The sequence below is a fragment of the Sciurus vulgaris genome, assembly GCF_902686455.1.
Source record: "Sciurus vulgaris genome assembly, chromosome: 18".
Lineage (NCBI taxonomy): Eukaryota > Metazoa > Chordata > Mammalia > Rodentia > Sciuridae > Sciurus > Sciurus vulgaris.
The window spans coordinates 13,619,617-13,634,670 of NC_136479.1; the positions used below are offsets into that span (position 1 = coordinate 13,619,617).

General features: G+C 38.4%; 1 protein-coding gene across 4 annotated transcripts in view; it reads right to left on the reverse strand.

The window, feature by feature from the left end:
• SMG1 (SMG1 nonsense mediated mRNA decay associated PI3K related kinase) overlaps positions 1-15,054 on the reverse strand; it is a 108,708-nt gene that overhangs the window by 18,300 nt on the left and 75,354 nt on the right. For 3 of the 4 annotated variants that reach the window (XM_079120840.1, XM_079120839.1, XM_079120841.1), the window contains 14 exons: positions 13,703-13,949; positions 13,243-13,472; positions 11,834-12,082; positions 11,030-11,365; positions 10,680-10,898; positions 9,902-10,092; positions 8,609-8,781; positions 8,188-8,467; positions 6,901-7,173; positions 6,307-6,541; positions 5,815-6,041; positions 3,878-4,028; positions 3,581-3,770; positions 2,935-3,404 (listed from right to left, as the gene is read on the reverse strand). In XM_079120840.1, the coding sequence (XP_078976966.1) occupies positions 2,935-3,404; positions 3,581-3,770; positions 3,878-4,028; positions 5,815-6,041; positions 6,307-6,541; positions 6,901-7,173; positions 8,188-8,467; positions 8,609-8,781; positions 9,902-10,092; positions 10,680-10,898; positions 11,030-11,365; positions 11,834-12,082; positions 13,243-13,472; positions 13,703-13,949 (3,471 nt within the window). The remainder of the gene's footprint in view (positions 1-2,934; positions 3,405-3,580; positions 3,771-3,877; positions 4,029-5,814; positions 6,042-6,306; positions 6,542-6,900; positions 7,174-8,187; positions 8,468-8,608; positions 8,782-9,901; positions 10,093-10,679; positions 10,899-11,029; positions 11,366-11,833; positions 12,083-13,242; positions 13,473-13,702; positions 13,950-15,054) is intronic. The other variant, XM_079120842.1, reaches the window with a different exon arrangement.

The following is a 15,054-nucleotide window of genomic DNA, read 5'->3' on the forward strand; positions in this document are numbered from 1 at the left end:
CAATAGGTGTTGGAGAGGATGTGGGGGAAAAGGTACACTCATACATTGCTGGTGGGGCTGCAAATCAGTGCAGCCACTCTGGAAAGCAGTGTGGAGATTCCTTAGAAAACTTGGAATGGACCCACCATTTGACCCAGCTCTCCCACTCGGCCTATACCCAAAGGACTTAAAATCAGCATACTACAGAGATATAGCCACATCAATGTTCATAGCTGCTCAATTCACAATAGCCAGACTGTGGAACCAACCTAGATGTCCTTCAATTGATGAATGGATAAAGAAACTGTGGTATATATATACAATGGAACATTACTCAGCTATAAAGAATAATAAAATTATGGCATTTTCAGGTAAATGGATGAAATTGGAGAATATCATGTTAAGTGAGATAAGCCGATCTCAACAATCCAAAAGACGAATGATCTCACTGATAAGCGGATGATGACACATAATGAGGATGGGAGGGGGGCAAGAATGGAGGAAGGAGGGACTGTACAGTGGGAAAAGAGGAGTGGGGGGCAGGAGAAAATAACAATGATTCAAACATCATTACCCTATGTAAATGTATGATTACGCAAATGGTATGCTGTTATTCCATGTACAAACAGAAACAACATGTATCCCATTTGTTTACATTAAAATTAATTGGAAAAAAAAAAGATAGGGCTGGGGATATATTTCGGTTGGTAGAGTGCTTGCTTTGCAAACACAAGGCCCTGGGTTCAATCCCAGCACTGCAAATTAGGAAAAAAAAAAAAAAAAAAAAGAATAACCATGTATAACTAAAAAGAACAAATAAAAAATTAAAAAAAAAAAAAAAAAAAAAAAACGGGCTGGAGACATGGAGCACAGTGGTAGAGTGTGAGTTGTGCATGTTCAAGGCCATGGGTCCAATCCTCAAAATTAAAAAATGAAAATAATAAAAGGCATGCATTGTACTTAGGGTTTCAACATGTTCAGATTTATTTAAAACAAACAAACAAACAAAAACCTAAAAGAGGGCTGGGGAGATGGCTCAGTCAGTAAAGTGCTTGCCTTGCAAGCACAAGGCCCTGGGTTTGATCCCTAGCACCGCAAAAAAAAAAAAAAAAAAAAAAAAAAAAAAAAACCTAAAAGAATTTTTGTCATGTTTTGTGTAACACTGTCTTCTCTTTTTTTTTGTGGGTGGGGACAGTAGGTCCTTGGGATTGAACCCAGGGTCCTTAACCACTGAAATATACCCACCCCTTTTTGAGATAGGTTCTTGCTAAGTTGCTTAGGGCCACACTAAATTGCTGAGTTTGGCTTTGAACTTTTGATCCTCCTGCCTCGGTCTCTCAAGCCACTGGAATTACAGGCATGCACTACTGTGCCCAGCTAACTGTCCAATTTTAAGGGAATAAATTACAAAACATTTGAAGCTTCACAGCATTAAACATTTTTCAGGAGTAGAAAATCTAACCGTCCCCCAATAGACCCCCAAACAATGTGGTATAGGGTAGGACTGTTAACATATAGTAAATGCAATTTGAGAAGTTTGAATAAATCATTTTCCCTTTTTTAAAAGGTAAGAAAATAGCTAATGATAAAATCACATAGAGAAGGAAATATACTGGGTTCCACTCATTTATCTCAAATCTGCAACTCTATTTGGGGGGTACACATTTAATATAATAATACAAAATAACCACTATTTGTGCCAAAACAGATTCCAGAAATTGTAACTCCCCAATTATCCCATGCCTTACGATTTGTTTGTGAAGCTATTGAAAATATTGAAGCCTATGTATTTAAAAAGGAGGAAGAAAAGCAGCTGGCATTTGTATTGTGCTTAACATCTTACATGCATTATTATATTTAACCCTCACGGTCATCCTATGATTCTGCAGATAAGGAAATTGTGGCTTAGGGAAGTTCACATAAATTTCAGACTTGAATCCATATCCATCTCCCACCAAAGCCTGTACTGTCATATTGCCCCTAAATATGCAAGCACAAAAACAGCTTCTAAAAATAACTCCCAAGTCCCAGCTACTCACAAGGCTGAGGCAGGAACATTGCCGAGTTCAGGGCTAGCCTGGGCAACTTAGTGAGATTCTGTCTCAAAAAAATGAAATAAAAATAAGGATGTGACAGTGCATGGGGATGTAGCTCAGTGGAAAAATGCCCTTAGGTTCAATCCCCAGTACCACAAAAACTCACAAAAAATGAATAAACATGAGAAGTTTCCAAATAAAAGAGAGATTTACTTAGACCCAAAGCTATTCTGTCACACCATCAGAGCCATCAGGGAAACAAAACTGCTTTAGTTATAATCCTGATTATATGTTCAACAACACATGGTGTGTGTCTACATAATGAAGGAATTTAACCATTAAAAATGAACAATCCTCCCATAAGAATTGGATCCTAATTAGAATAAGTAATACTCCATATATGTATAATATGTCAAAATACACTCTGTCATGTATATCTAAAAAGAACTAAAAGAAAGAAAGAATAATCCTCCCTGACACAATGCTTACCACATAGCTCTGATGGAACAAATGCAAAAAAACAACTGCCAATGTGAAATGGCCTCAACCACATAAAAGACAAAGAAGGAATAATCTGAAAGAAAGCACCAAAATGCCAAAGGTGGGTTTGTTCTGGGTTGGCACAGTTGAGGAAGCTTAATGTTTCTCTTTTTTATTTTGTCTTGCATTCATTCCTCCAGTTTTACAAGTTCCCTGCATTGAGGAAAAATATAAAGAGAACTGGGTGGAGTGCAGTCGTGTCTATATCTGCAACCCCAGCTACTCAGGAGACTGAGGCAGGAGGATCACAATGAGTTTGGGCAACTTAGCAAGAAGACACTGTCTCAAATACAAAGGGCTGGGTGTGCAACTCAGTGGTACAACATTCCTGGGTTCAGTCCCCAGTACCTAAAATAAAAATCAATAATAAACTGTTTACCTGAAACATGGCAATATGCAGCTGAACTCGTTGCAGGCTTGTCTTACAGGAAGAAATGCTGGTTTCCAGCCTGCGCACCAGGTCATGCTTCTTCCAGGCAGTGTCATAAGAACTTGCTAATACAGTTGCCCTGTTCATGACCAATTGAGAGAATTTCCCGACCTGGATGTTATGCTCCACAGCCTTCTTACACAGATCATCAACAGAAACTTTGCTTTCAGCACCGAAGTCTTTTGCCTCTACTTGAGCGATGATGTCTACACCCAGGGCACTGATAAAACTGCACAGTGTGAGTCCAAGGGCTTGATTTGGTAGTCCTATCAAAAGCTGCCTCACAAAGTCGGCAGTGAAGGCCTTTATAGGCTTAGCCATTTGGTCTTCACTGAAACAAGAGTTTCTGAAAAGGGTTTTCACATTGACAATCTGTACAGGCCCATTCACAGTATTCTGATCTTCAAGTGAACTTGATCCTAAAAAAAGAAAATGTTCTTAAAGTATTTCATGCAAAAATAAGATACAGTAATAAGGCTACTTATTTAATGCTCCTAAGGCTTTACAAATGCAAAATTAAATCAAGTCTTCTCCCATTGTGCCCCCAAGAAAGTACTACACAACTAAACCAGCATGTTTAAAGGTAGAACATTACCTGACAATGTTTTAGAAAAGGTACCACAAAGCCTAAAGAACTCCTTAATTGTCTGTAATCTTTTTAGAAAGAAAATCTCTTCGAGCACCTGACGGTGATTATCATCATCAAAAAAATTAACTTGGGTACTTCTGGCTTCCCGTATGATGTCAATCTTTCGCCATGCTACAGGAATTTCCATCTTGTTTAACTATATAAATTTAAAAAAAAAAAAAAAAAAGTTAATTTCTCCTCTGTGCACACACTGAACTGAGACTCCTGCACTGCACTCACTCATAAAACCAAGTAAACATTTACCTTCTCAACTAATAAGCCAAAAGCCGTTTCAACTTGGGCAAACATGCCATCAAATGCTACCAAAAGCATCTGCCCAGCTGACATTTTTGGTGTTTCATCAACTGAACCATTTCTTGGTTGGATTAATTCACCATATTGAGCATGCAGTATTCTAGGGAAAAAGAAAAAGGATTTAAACCCTTGCAGAACAGTAGTGCATTTGGGGGAACACAAAAGATCAATACTCTCAGAACCAATCAGAAAAGTGTACAGAGTCTTGTGGCATTTAGAAGGAGACTGTGATAAAACAAAACTACGAGTCAATTACAATAGGAAGTCAATATTTCCAACTCAGTAATTGTTCATGAGACTAAATTTTGTGCAAATTATGACATTAAAAACTGTCACACAAAATGTTAGTCTTACTTTATATTCAGGATATGCAATATGAATTCCAATAATAAAGAGGTCAAAAATGACACAATTCTAAAGTTGGCAGACCCAGAAAATTGCTAGATATGTTGGAATTATAGCCACATGGTGGAACCAACTATATACACAGCAAATTGAGTTACTTGCAATTTTTTGGCATGTTCGGTTTTAAATAAGGCACATCTTTTTAAAAAACATTTTTTTAAGTTGTAGATGGACACAATGCCTTTATTTTTATTTACTTATTTTAATGTGGTGCTGTGGATCGAACCCAGTGCCTCACATATGCTAGGCAAGCGCTCTACCACTGAGCCACAACTCCAGCCCAAATTAGGCACATTTTTAATGTAAGGTCTTTTTAAGTTCACCTTCATATTTCACATTATCATTAATTTAAGACTTATATAATGCTTATAAATCCACGCACTATCAGCTGACAACTGTGCGATTATTAGTCTTTTATTGTATGACTAAAATGATTAAAAAGAAGCATGAGTAAGTAGGAAATTTATAAATGCAGAGTAACCGACAACATTAAGGAATCATGGCAAGTAAGTTTATATTTCGTATTTCCCATACTACGGAAGAATTCCTTAAAAATTCTTTTTAATTGGTCAAAGTAAAATGCAAACAAGACTGACCAGATTCAGATAATTACCAAAGGTGCTAGAAGAGGGGGGAGGTTCATTACACTACTATTCTCTCTACTTTCTTGCATCTTTGAAATTTCCCATTGGAGGAAACATGAAGGGACAGTTCCCTTTTACTCTTAATTATACTTTCTGTAGTGAATCAGACACTGGAATGCCAAAGAAAGAAAGAGGTCCTAAGTTTCCAGGGACAAAGTTAGGGTTCAGCTGTAGGTACAAAGGACGCCTGGAGAAACTACTCAACCTCCACAAGCTCCGAAGTCAAACTGCCTGTCTGGACAACCGAGAGAAGAAACACAATGTTCAATATTTGAAACAAATTTGTAAAATGTAACTCATTTAAAAGCATTCACCTAAAATGAGACTATCTCAGATGCCTCCATGGGATTCCTGGAGTTGGCTTAAAAGAAAAAATACCACCCTGAACTTTGTGCCTATGTGAGCACTTGTGTAAGTACAGGAAAAAAACAAATCATGTACATAATTAAAGAACTGCACAGAACTACACAAGCACACACAAAAATGATTGCATGTGTAACCTGTGAAATCCAAGTATGGTCTGTTACTACACTGTTGACCATTTCATGGTGTTGCAACAGTACTGTAAATTCTGCAAGATGCTAACACTGGATAAGGGATGAGGCATAAATGAGATCTTTCTATACTTCTTTTTAGACAACTCCTTCCATAAATCTATGATTACTTTAAAATAAAGCTATTTTTTAAAAAAGCACATGTATGCATGACATTTATAAGTTATTATATCTGCTCTAAAAATTACAAGTAAACTAATAGTAAAGTTAGAGCTCAGAATCCCTTCACCAGGCTGCCTCATCTTGTTCAGGAGGAAACAAGATGTAGCCAGCATTCACTTGCCTGGCAACATCGATGTAATGAGCATGTGTTTCTTCTTCGAGTCCCATAGCTGCATTTCTTAAATAGGCTTGAAGAGATTCAACTAGAGTCTGCAGAGGAACGCCATCAGTTGTTTGCTCAATGAGACTGTCCAGTTCATGAAGCATACTTTCTAAGGTGTACTCCCCTTTCATTAAACATCTAAGTGCTTCTGGAAATATGATTTGCCGAAAATTTGAATTCAATTCCTATAAATATGTGAGAAACACATTTTAATGTATTTTGACTTTAGATGAGTTATACACTTAGAAACTTAGTGCCATAAATTAAAAACCAACTAATACAACTGTAACCAAGTTATGGCTACAAACTTCACATTCATCCTTATTTTAAATGACTGCTTAAGTAACACTCAAAGCGGGGAGTCAAATTGTTCTTCTGAATTAAACACATGAGAAAGACAACATTCGATATCTTAAAATAAAAAATTTAAGTAAAATTAAATGCATTTACCTGCAATGAGGTGTATACGCCATTGGCTAAGTGTACTGCCTCAGACGCTTCTACGGGGTTCGGGATGTCTAAGTCCTGTGGCACCAGGTGGCACTGTTTCAGTAACTGAACCAAGCAGGTGACATTTCCACTCATACTGCAGAGCTCCTCTAAGAACCAGGCTCCATCTCGAGATGTCAAATCAACCAACTGCTCCCCAGCACTTGAGGCCGCACCTTCCATCATCAGGTTACGTCTAAATGAGAGAAACACTTGCACAGTGAAGCTGACTCAAGTACACGCTGAAAAGACTTCAAAACTGAAAAGAAACGAGGCACCTCTAACACAGGGCAAGCTTAAGGAAAGGAAAACAGTACCTTAAGGCTTGAGATTAAAAATTAAGACACATGAAATCTCAATAAGCATCAATTTGTTTTTATTTTTGGTTGTAGATGGACACAATATCTTTATTTATTTATTTTTATGTGGTGCTGAGGATCAAACCCAGTGCCTCACACATGCAATGCAAGCGCTCTACCACTGAGCTACAATCCCAGCCCAGCATCAATGTTTTTAAGACAATGAAATGGTCCAGGATGAGGCTAGCTAACTCACCTTGTAAGAGTACAGAGAGCAGAAATAATGACACTTGCTAGACTCAAAGATCCTTCTTCTCCATTCTCATGAAGGAAAACTTTAATGCAACGTTCAATTTCTTTCAACTGATCTTCACAAACTGGCACAGTGACTGCTTCTTGTTTCAAGCGTTCCACTTGTCGAATAAGTCTGCTGTTTATGTCTGCTGCATACCGCTGCAGGGTCATTTCAGTGGCAGTTATGAATTGACATACTGTTGGGGGTGGCTGGGGAGCATACTGCATTTCATATCTATTTAAAAAAAAAAAAAAAAAAAAAGAGGTGCTTGCTTGTGACATTAACACCCCATTTTGCAAACAATGTTCACAATACAAAATACTGTACAAGAGAAAATTGCATTCTATTCTCAAAGAGACAAGTCATTAGTTCCATTTCACAGAGTCTCAAGAGCTTAAACAACTTCCTGAGGTGACTTGTTCAGTGAAATAATCCATGTCTGAACCCCACTCTATTTAAACCAATCCTACCACTTTTAAACTGGAATATATTTTAATTAAGAAGGAAAAACACACTCTCTTATGTGGGAAAATCATGAGTTTAAATCTTCTTAAAATCAAGACAAAAGTAACTCCACTCAAATTCCATCTACTGTTCTCACTTCAGAGAGATTCAAATATTAGCATGGCCCATGCTCAAGGATGACAAGCAAATTAGTGAAGTGTTCTGTGATTTTTTATAGTCATTACAGCATAATCTAACAATAGATGAATGAATAAAGAAATGGTGGTATAAATACACAAAAGAGTTCTATGTCTACGTAGTCATTTAGATAAATTATGTTATTTTTCTGGCAAATCAATGAAACTGGAGAGCATCATGTTAAGTGAAATAAGTCAGACTCAGAAAGTTAAGGGCCCAATGTTTACTCTCCTATGTGCAAACTAGAGAGAAATAAGGAATTCATAAGGGAGATTCTCATAAAAATAGAAGGCAGAGCAGTAGAGTAGAAAGGACCAAGATGGAGAGGTGGGAGAGAGGAGAGAAACGAAAGGGGGGCGAGGAACTGCAGAATGAAATCAATCAAATTTTGCTAGGTACATGTAAGAGTATATTCACAATAAATCCCACTATTGTAATTACAATGCAGTAACAAAAAATTAAAAGGAAAGAAAAAATTCCATCTATTAACCATTTCTTTTCAGAAAAAGAAAACACAAATGCAATTTAAAAATCAAATACAACTTGCTTGTACCCTCAATGGAACCCCCAATGAGAAATGAAGAAAATCAAACACTTCCAACATACTTCCTGTAGAGTTCTTGACAGCGCTCTACTGTCGTGTTACAGATGAGTTCTTCCATCCAGGTCTTCCACTGTTCAATTCGATGTTTCTGAAATATGGCTTTTGGATACTGCAGAGCGACAGTTGCATAGTGATGCAGCTGTTCCAGACAGCCGCGGAGCACAGAGCGCCTCTGCTGCAGAAGAGCACCAACCTCCCCCTCCAGCTGCTCACACTGGCTAATCAAGTGGGCCTGGCCTGCATTCTGCAGAAAGGCTGTTGCTGGCACATAACTTGGGGGACCTTTTGGTAAAAGATAATATTAATTACAGTAAAGCCATTTCAAGTCATCAGTCATCGAAAGGGAGCATAAAACAGAACCCACACACAAACACACAACTACAGGATTCACATGTTCACACTCTAAAATAAGTCAACCCATACCAAGGTCCATTTGTGTGCTTATCTCCTGAAGCAAACTTGCAAGCTGTGTTGCTTCTAAATTATTAAATGCAGCCTGATAATGTGTTATCCACTGTTCGAATTCATTCAGCTTCACTTGGATTGCTTCTTGAACAGCTCTTTGCTGAGTCTGTAGTTGAGTATGTTCAGAATACCTAATCAAGGGGATACAAACAAATCCAAAGATCACTTGCTATTTCTACATACTTAATAACCTGGACTTTGCTCAGACTAGGACCACCTGGTTAGCTCCTTTGCAATCTTGAGAGCTCTGTGTAAATATCCCTTATTCCTCTGGTCTTTCTTGACTCTGTAATTCCCTCAACTAGGCTCCTAACACTTTAAATAAAACTATCACATCTCCCAGGTTTTGAGTTCCTTGAAGGTCAAACTTTTTAAGTCTGAGAGTCTCATGCAATGCTTGGCACTTGCATATTCAACCATCCTTTCCTGAGCACCTGCTGTGTAAAGTTCATTCACTTAGATCACTCTATCCAACTGAATGTTTTTTAAAAAAATCTCAGCAAAGTAGAATAACTGCCACTGTATAAATGAACAGGATTCAAGATACAATTGCTAAGAGAAAACTAAATCCCAGGTTTTCTAAATTCAAGTGTTCTAACCAATATGACTTCCATAACTGGCCACATATTTAAATATAATAAAGCAGAAAAAATTAAATTATTGCCTCTGCTGCTGCTATTGATTTTGGTACTAGGGTTAAACTCAAGGATGCTTTACCACTGAGCTATATGTACCTCAAGTCATTTTGATTTGGAGACCAGGTCTTGCTAAGCGCTGAGGTGGCCTCAACCTTGAGATACTCCTGCTCAGTCTCCCAAGTTGCTGACAAGACATGCACCACCACACCTGCAGTAAACTGCTGTTTATTAAATAGCACCTTGAAGCTGTCCCTTTTTGGCAGGGGGTAAGGGGCAAAGGTACCAGGGATTGAATTCAGGGGCACTTGACCATTGAGCCACATCCCCAACCCTATTTCGTATTTTTATTTAGAGACAGGGTCTCACTGAGTTGCTTAGCACCTCACTTTTGCTGAGGCTGGCTTTGAACTCTCCATCCTCCTGTCTCAGCCTCCCTAGCCACTGGGATTATAGGTGTGTGCCACTGTGCCCGGATGAAATTATAGTCCTTAAGAGAGCCTAGATCAATTTTATGAGTTGCTGTAATAATTCTAATCCAGACTGACAAGGTGTACACAATATGAAAATTCTCCTTAATGACACATATTGAGAAGAATTTAATGCTGATTTAAACCTGTGTTGTAGAGTGTGAGAGGGATGATCCACTCCTTCAGCTCCTTCTAGAAACTCTATTTCCTCCAGCAGTTTGCCCTGCAGTTTTTCCACATCTGTCAGTTGCTCTTGCAAACTTAGATATTCGTCTAAGCTGCTGTCCAGCTTGGGAAGCACAACCAGCATCTCATCCCTATTTTTAAACCAGTTCACCTGTAAAAAGTTATTCTGATTAGGAAGATGCTTACAGGTCACCTGGGTGACATGATATGTGTCAGAAGAATCAGTGAAGGACATTTCAAACTTATCATTCTACCTAAAAGCTCATCAAAGTCAGAAAAGGATGATGGTGTCACTCCCATTTTATAGACAAAGATAACATATGCATTGAAGTTTGCAGAGACATAAACTGAAAGACTTGATTCCTTAACAATGCAGTTATTACATCACCCAGAACAGGGTCAGCATCACTGTCTACTGACCAGGAGGAAAAACTGTTCAATTAAAAAACATTTAATACTGTCAGTGGTAAAATGCTTTTCAGGATATTTTAAAAGTGAATTTTTTTTCCAAATCATTAACCTACCTCCTAGGAGGTAACTATATCTTTGTGTGGGAGCCTAATTAAAAAATGACACCAAATTCCCATATTTAACTGCCATTTCAACATTATACATTGATCTTGCAAAAAAAAAAAAAATTTTTTTCTAAAGAGAAACTGACTTATTCAACTTTTTAACGGACACGTTTACTCTATTAACAAAAAGATGAGGAAGACTTATGAGATCACTGGGCTTCACCTTAATTTCAGCTACTCTGGAAGAAAAGAGGCTGCGGGTGATCTCTCGCTCCATCTCTCGCTTGCTCTGCTTACTCTCAGCCTGCTGCCCCCCTCCACCATAGACAGCACCAGCAAACCCGGCCTCGCCCCCTGCGGTCCAGTCCACCAGGGGATCATACACGAAAGCCTCCAGTAGCGTCAGCAGCGTCTCCCTGCCACGCCGCATGATGTGTAGCACCTGTGTTTAGGAGGGTTTTGAGTAAGTCTTGCCACAAGCTTCCTCATATATACAGCATATATGTACATACATATTCATTCCACAGGTTTTTATTCATTTAATGTTACACTATGAGGTAGAAAACAGCATACCTGCTCACAGGAAAGCCTAAAAACACCTTCTACTCCAGTTACACCCAATGCTGTTTCAATGTTTTGTGTCATTCGAAAAGGTACTTTCTCAGGAACTCTAAGGCTTTTACCTTGAAAAGACAAATCGTTATATTTTTGCCCTTTCACCAAAAAAAATTTGACCTTCATACAAATGCAAAAGTCCATATTTATTTTACCTTTTTCAAAGCAAACATTGTAATCTATGTGCACCACTTCTCCAGTCGTCATATCTATGAGAACATTATCCAGATGTCTGTCTCCAAGGCCAATTATGTATCCAACCATAGACATGACTGCAGTAGATCTTGCATAAGACTAAAGAAGAGGTGAGGGGAGTGTGTTAAGGATTATGACAAATTCTTCCCCCAACATGAATTTGATGCTTTAATATTTACAAAACTTCACAACCCTACTCCTCCCTTATTTTAAAATAAATAAACAAAAAGTGCTCCTGGAGGTTGCTGCATGCAGTCAGGCAGGCTCTGTACTGTGCAACTGCATACAACACTATGGCCCTGGTTGGACCTAGTCAATCATTATCAGAATGCTGGATTTCAAAACCAACTTCCCTTTGACTTCCTGGTTTTTCGCTTTCTCAATTTTTAATTCTTATTTCCATTTCATCCTTAACCCCTCCCTACCCTGCCCTCAGACATGGTCATGGCTGCACCTTTACAACTGTACAATGAAATTCAAATGCAAGTCTCAAACTACCGAGTCTGGAGAGCCACAGGGAGATGAGAAGGCGGTGGCCAAGGAAATAACACAGATCACATTTCATACCTGTGTGACTCTCCACCATTCGTCAGGCGTGGTGCAGGATGACCACAGCTCTTTGGCCAGGAGATTTGGGGGTGTGGCCTCCATTAACTCCTCTAGCACTGCCTTCATCACATGGAGAGGCCAATCCCGACGGGACACATCCAGACTGAGTCCAACTGTTTTCAAAGCAGGGCCAATTTTACTATAATAAAGCTCACTAGGACGGGGTACAATGCCAGGATTCTGAGGAGTTTGGTAGGAATCTTGGGCCTTGGAAAAATATTTAAAAAAAAAATCAAAGTAAGGATAAAAATTACTTTGAATGTAAACTCGTATTTTAAAACTGATTTGTCAGTAACATTCTCCACCTAGCTAAATTTCATGAATAAAATAGTCAATTCTTCTTTTAATTTGCATCTTTCTTTTAATTAGATATTACTTCTTTATTGAAAAATTGGGTCTGTTAAACTTCCTTGAAGATCAATTCAAAACTCAATGCCCAGGTTATTTATTTTATTTTTGGTAGTCAGGCTGGAAACCAGGAGCATTCTTCCTCTGAGTTACAGCCCCACCCTATTTTTATAATTTCTATTTTTAGATAGAGTCTTGCTAAGTTGCCCAGGCTGGCCTTGAATTTGTGATCCTTCTGCCTAGAGCCCACAAGTGGCTGGAATTATAGGTTTGCGTCAACCCATTCACCATTATACTCTTCTTTGTAACACATAGTTCATTTTTTATAGTTCATAGTTCATCTACATTTCATTCTTCACTAATGACTTAATCACCAATATGAAATCAACAGACACTCAGGAGCATGTTGCATAAAAATTTAGATAGTCCTTCTCTAATTCCTATTTTTTTGCTGGCCCCCACCCCACTTTTCCTTTTCTTTCTGGTGTTGTGTTCAGAACCCAGGGATTCATGCATGCTGAGCATGTGACTACTAGTGCGTCACATCCTCAGCTCTAACTCTGACCTTTAATTTACCCTTCAATAATTGTTCTGCAGGCTCCTGGGCCTACTCTTAATTGACTCCTGGGGCTGGGTGCAGAGTCTAGTGGTACGGCACATGTTCAGGGGTCCTAGCAGTACAAAAAAATTAAAAATAAAGAAAACAAAAGATGACTCCTTTCAAACTCTTGCTCCCTTCTATACTTCCCACTAATTTAGAAGCATTTTTCTTTAGCTAGATATAGGATCATAAGGTTGAGATTGCATAAAATTTATCGTAGTACCTGCCTCTTAAAACTTTTCGTTTTATGTACCTCAAAAACACTTTCCTAAGGACCTCAAGTCTTTTCCTACTTTATAAACATGCAAAACTGTTTAAATATAAGGCTAGAAATATTTCACACCACCACAGAGAATATGCTGATATGTACACTTATTTAAGAACATTCAAATAAAAACACATTTTAATTTTACTCAACCTTTTGTGCTTGTAAGGCAGCTTCCCGCTGTTGCCATCGTTTGTAAAGACCAAATAAGGGTGTAGCTCCATCCACCCACTGGATCAGTCCTGACCTCGTTCCTAGTGGTGTTACAGAATAGTGTCGTGCATGGAAACGGGGCGTTTCCTGCCGATTAATTGTAGCAAACATGGTATTCACAATAGATAAAAACTGCATTATCCTCTCATCCAGATGTAAATCCTCCAGTCCTATGAAAACAAATTTAAGTTGGAGGGTGGGTGACCAAATGGGGTCCTAAGAATACCACTTTTGTCTTTTTAAATTAGCAAGAGCATGAGGCACATTTTAGAGCACTAGTGAGAATTCTATTCAGTGACAAGCTATTAATACTAGGTATTAGCATTATATTAGCTATATCTTAGTTCCTCTGCTTGTACAAGTTCAACTGTAAGGTGAATGGAAATCTTGCTACACAAACCTTTGAAAAGGTAAGGATAGCTCTTCCCATCTGATCCGAGAAAGAGAAGTTTCTTGGGCTTAGTTTTAGTTGGTAAGATTGTGATGGTTCCGCCCACACTGTGGATTGTGACAGTGTCTCTGGCTGAGACTTCCCCAGGAAGAGCAATTTCAGTGTTAGTCATGGCAGCCAACCATGGACTGATTTCTTCAAGACGTAAGATGTAACTTGCACGTTTCTGTGCTCTCTGTTGCAAACTCAGCATTATCTATATTCATAAAATGGGAAAAACAAGCCTACATTACGATTACAACAATTTTCTTCCACATTAAAATTAGCATTGTAAACTTAATCCCCCTTCCCACCACACACACACACACACACACACACACACACACCTGCTGCTCTAGTTCCTACATTTAATTTGGCATTAGGGCTTTAGATCACCCTGGGAGAGAAACAATGGTGGGCAGAACAGGATTCCTACTTTGTTAAGGCCCTGCCTCCTCTTCTCTGTCCAAATAAGTAGTTAAATCACAGGAGACAGAAGGAAAAAGTACTGATGTGGACACCATATTCAGGGCTTTTCAAAAACTATTTTCCCATTGTTGAGCTACGCCTGAGCAATGCCAAAACAAAACAAGTCTGTCCTTACAAAATGGCAAAAGAGAAAGACAGAGTTAGCTGTCAGGTAGACACAGACTTAAGGAAGTCTTCTGTAAAGTAACTGACATTATATTGCAAGAAAAAAAATAAGGTCTATCTACTCTTACCATATTGAAGGAGAAAAATTTAAGTGGATATCTAAGAGATTTAACAAAATTTAAGAGCACACAAAAACAAATCAGACTTCTTTTTTCCTTTTGGTGGTACAGGGGACTGAACCCAGGGCACTCCACCATCAAGCTACATCCCAGCCCTTTTTATTCTTTATTTTGAGACAGAGTGTTGCGAAGTTGCCCAGGCTGGCCTCAAACTTTCGAGTCTCTTGCCTCAGTCTCTGGAGTACCTGGGAATTACAGGGGTGCAACACCAGACACAGAGATTGGTTAAGAAAAATTTTAACAAAAAAGTTAACTGTTTAGAGCTCCACCACTTGAAGTACACAGTAAACACCACAATCCAACTGGAGGGGACAACTGATTGAAGGTGCAGCTGTTTCTTTACTTACAGCTAATTCAATAATCTGTACCTGAATTAAGAAGCCATGGGCTCTGAATATTCCTATAAAAAATTTTAAAACAATCTTCATCAAGATTTAAATGTTAATTAAAAAACAAAGGAAATACCTCCAGTATCAACTGCCAGAAGAATGATAACTACTGTATTTTTATCTAATAGATCATTACCCATTACACACAAAACATGGAAGA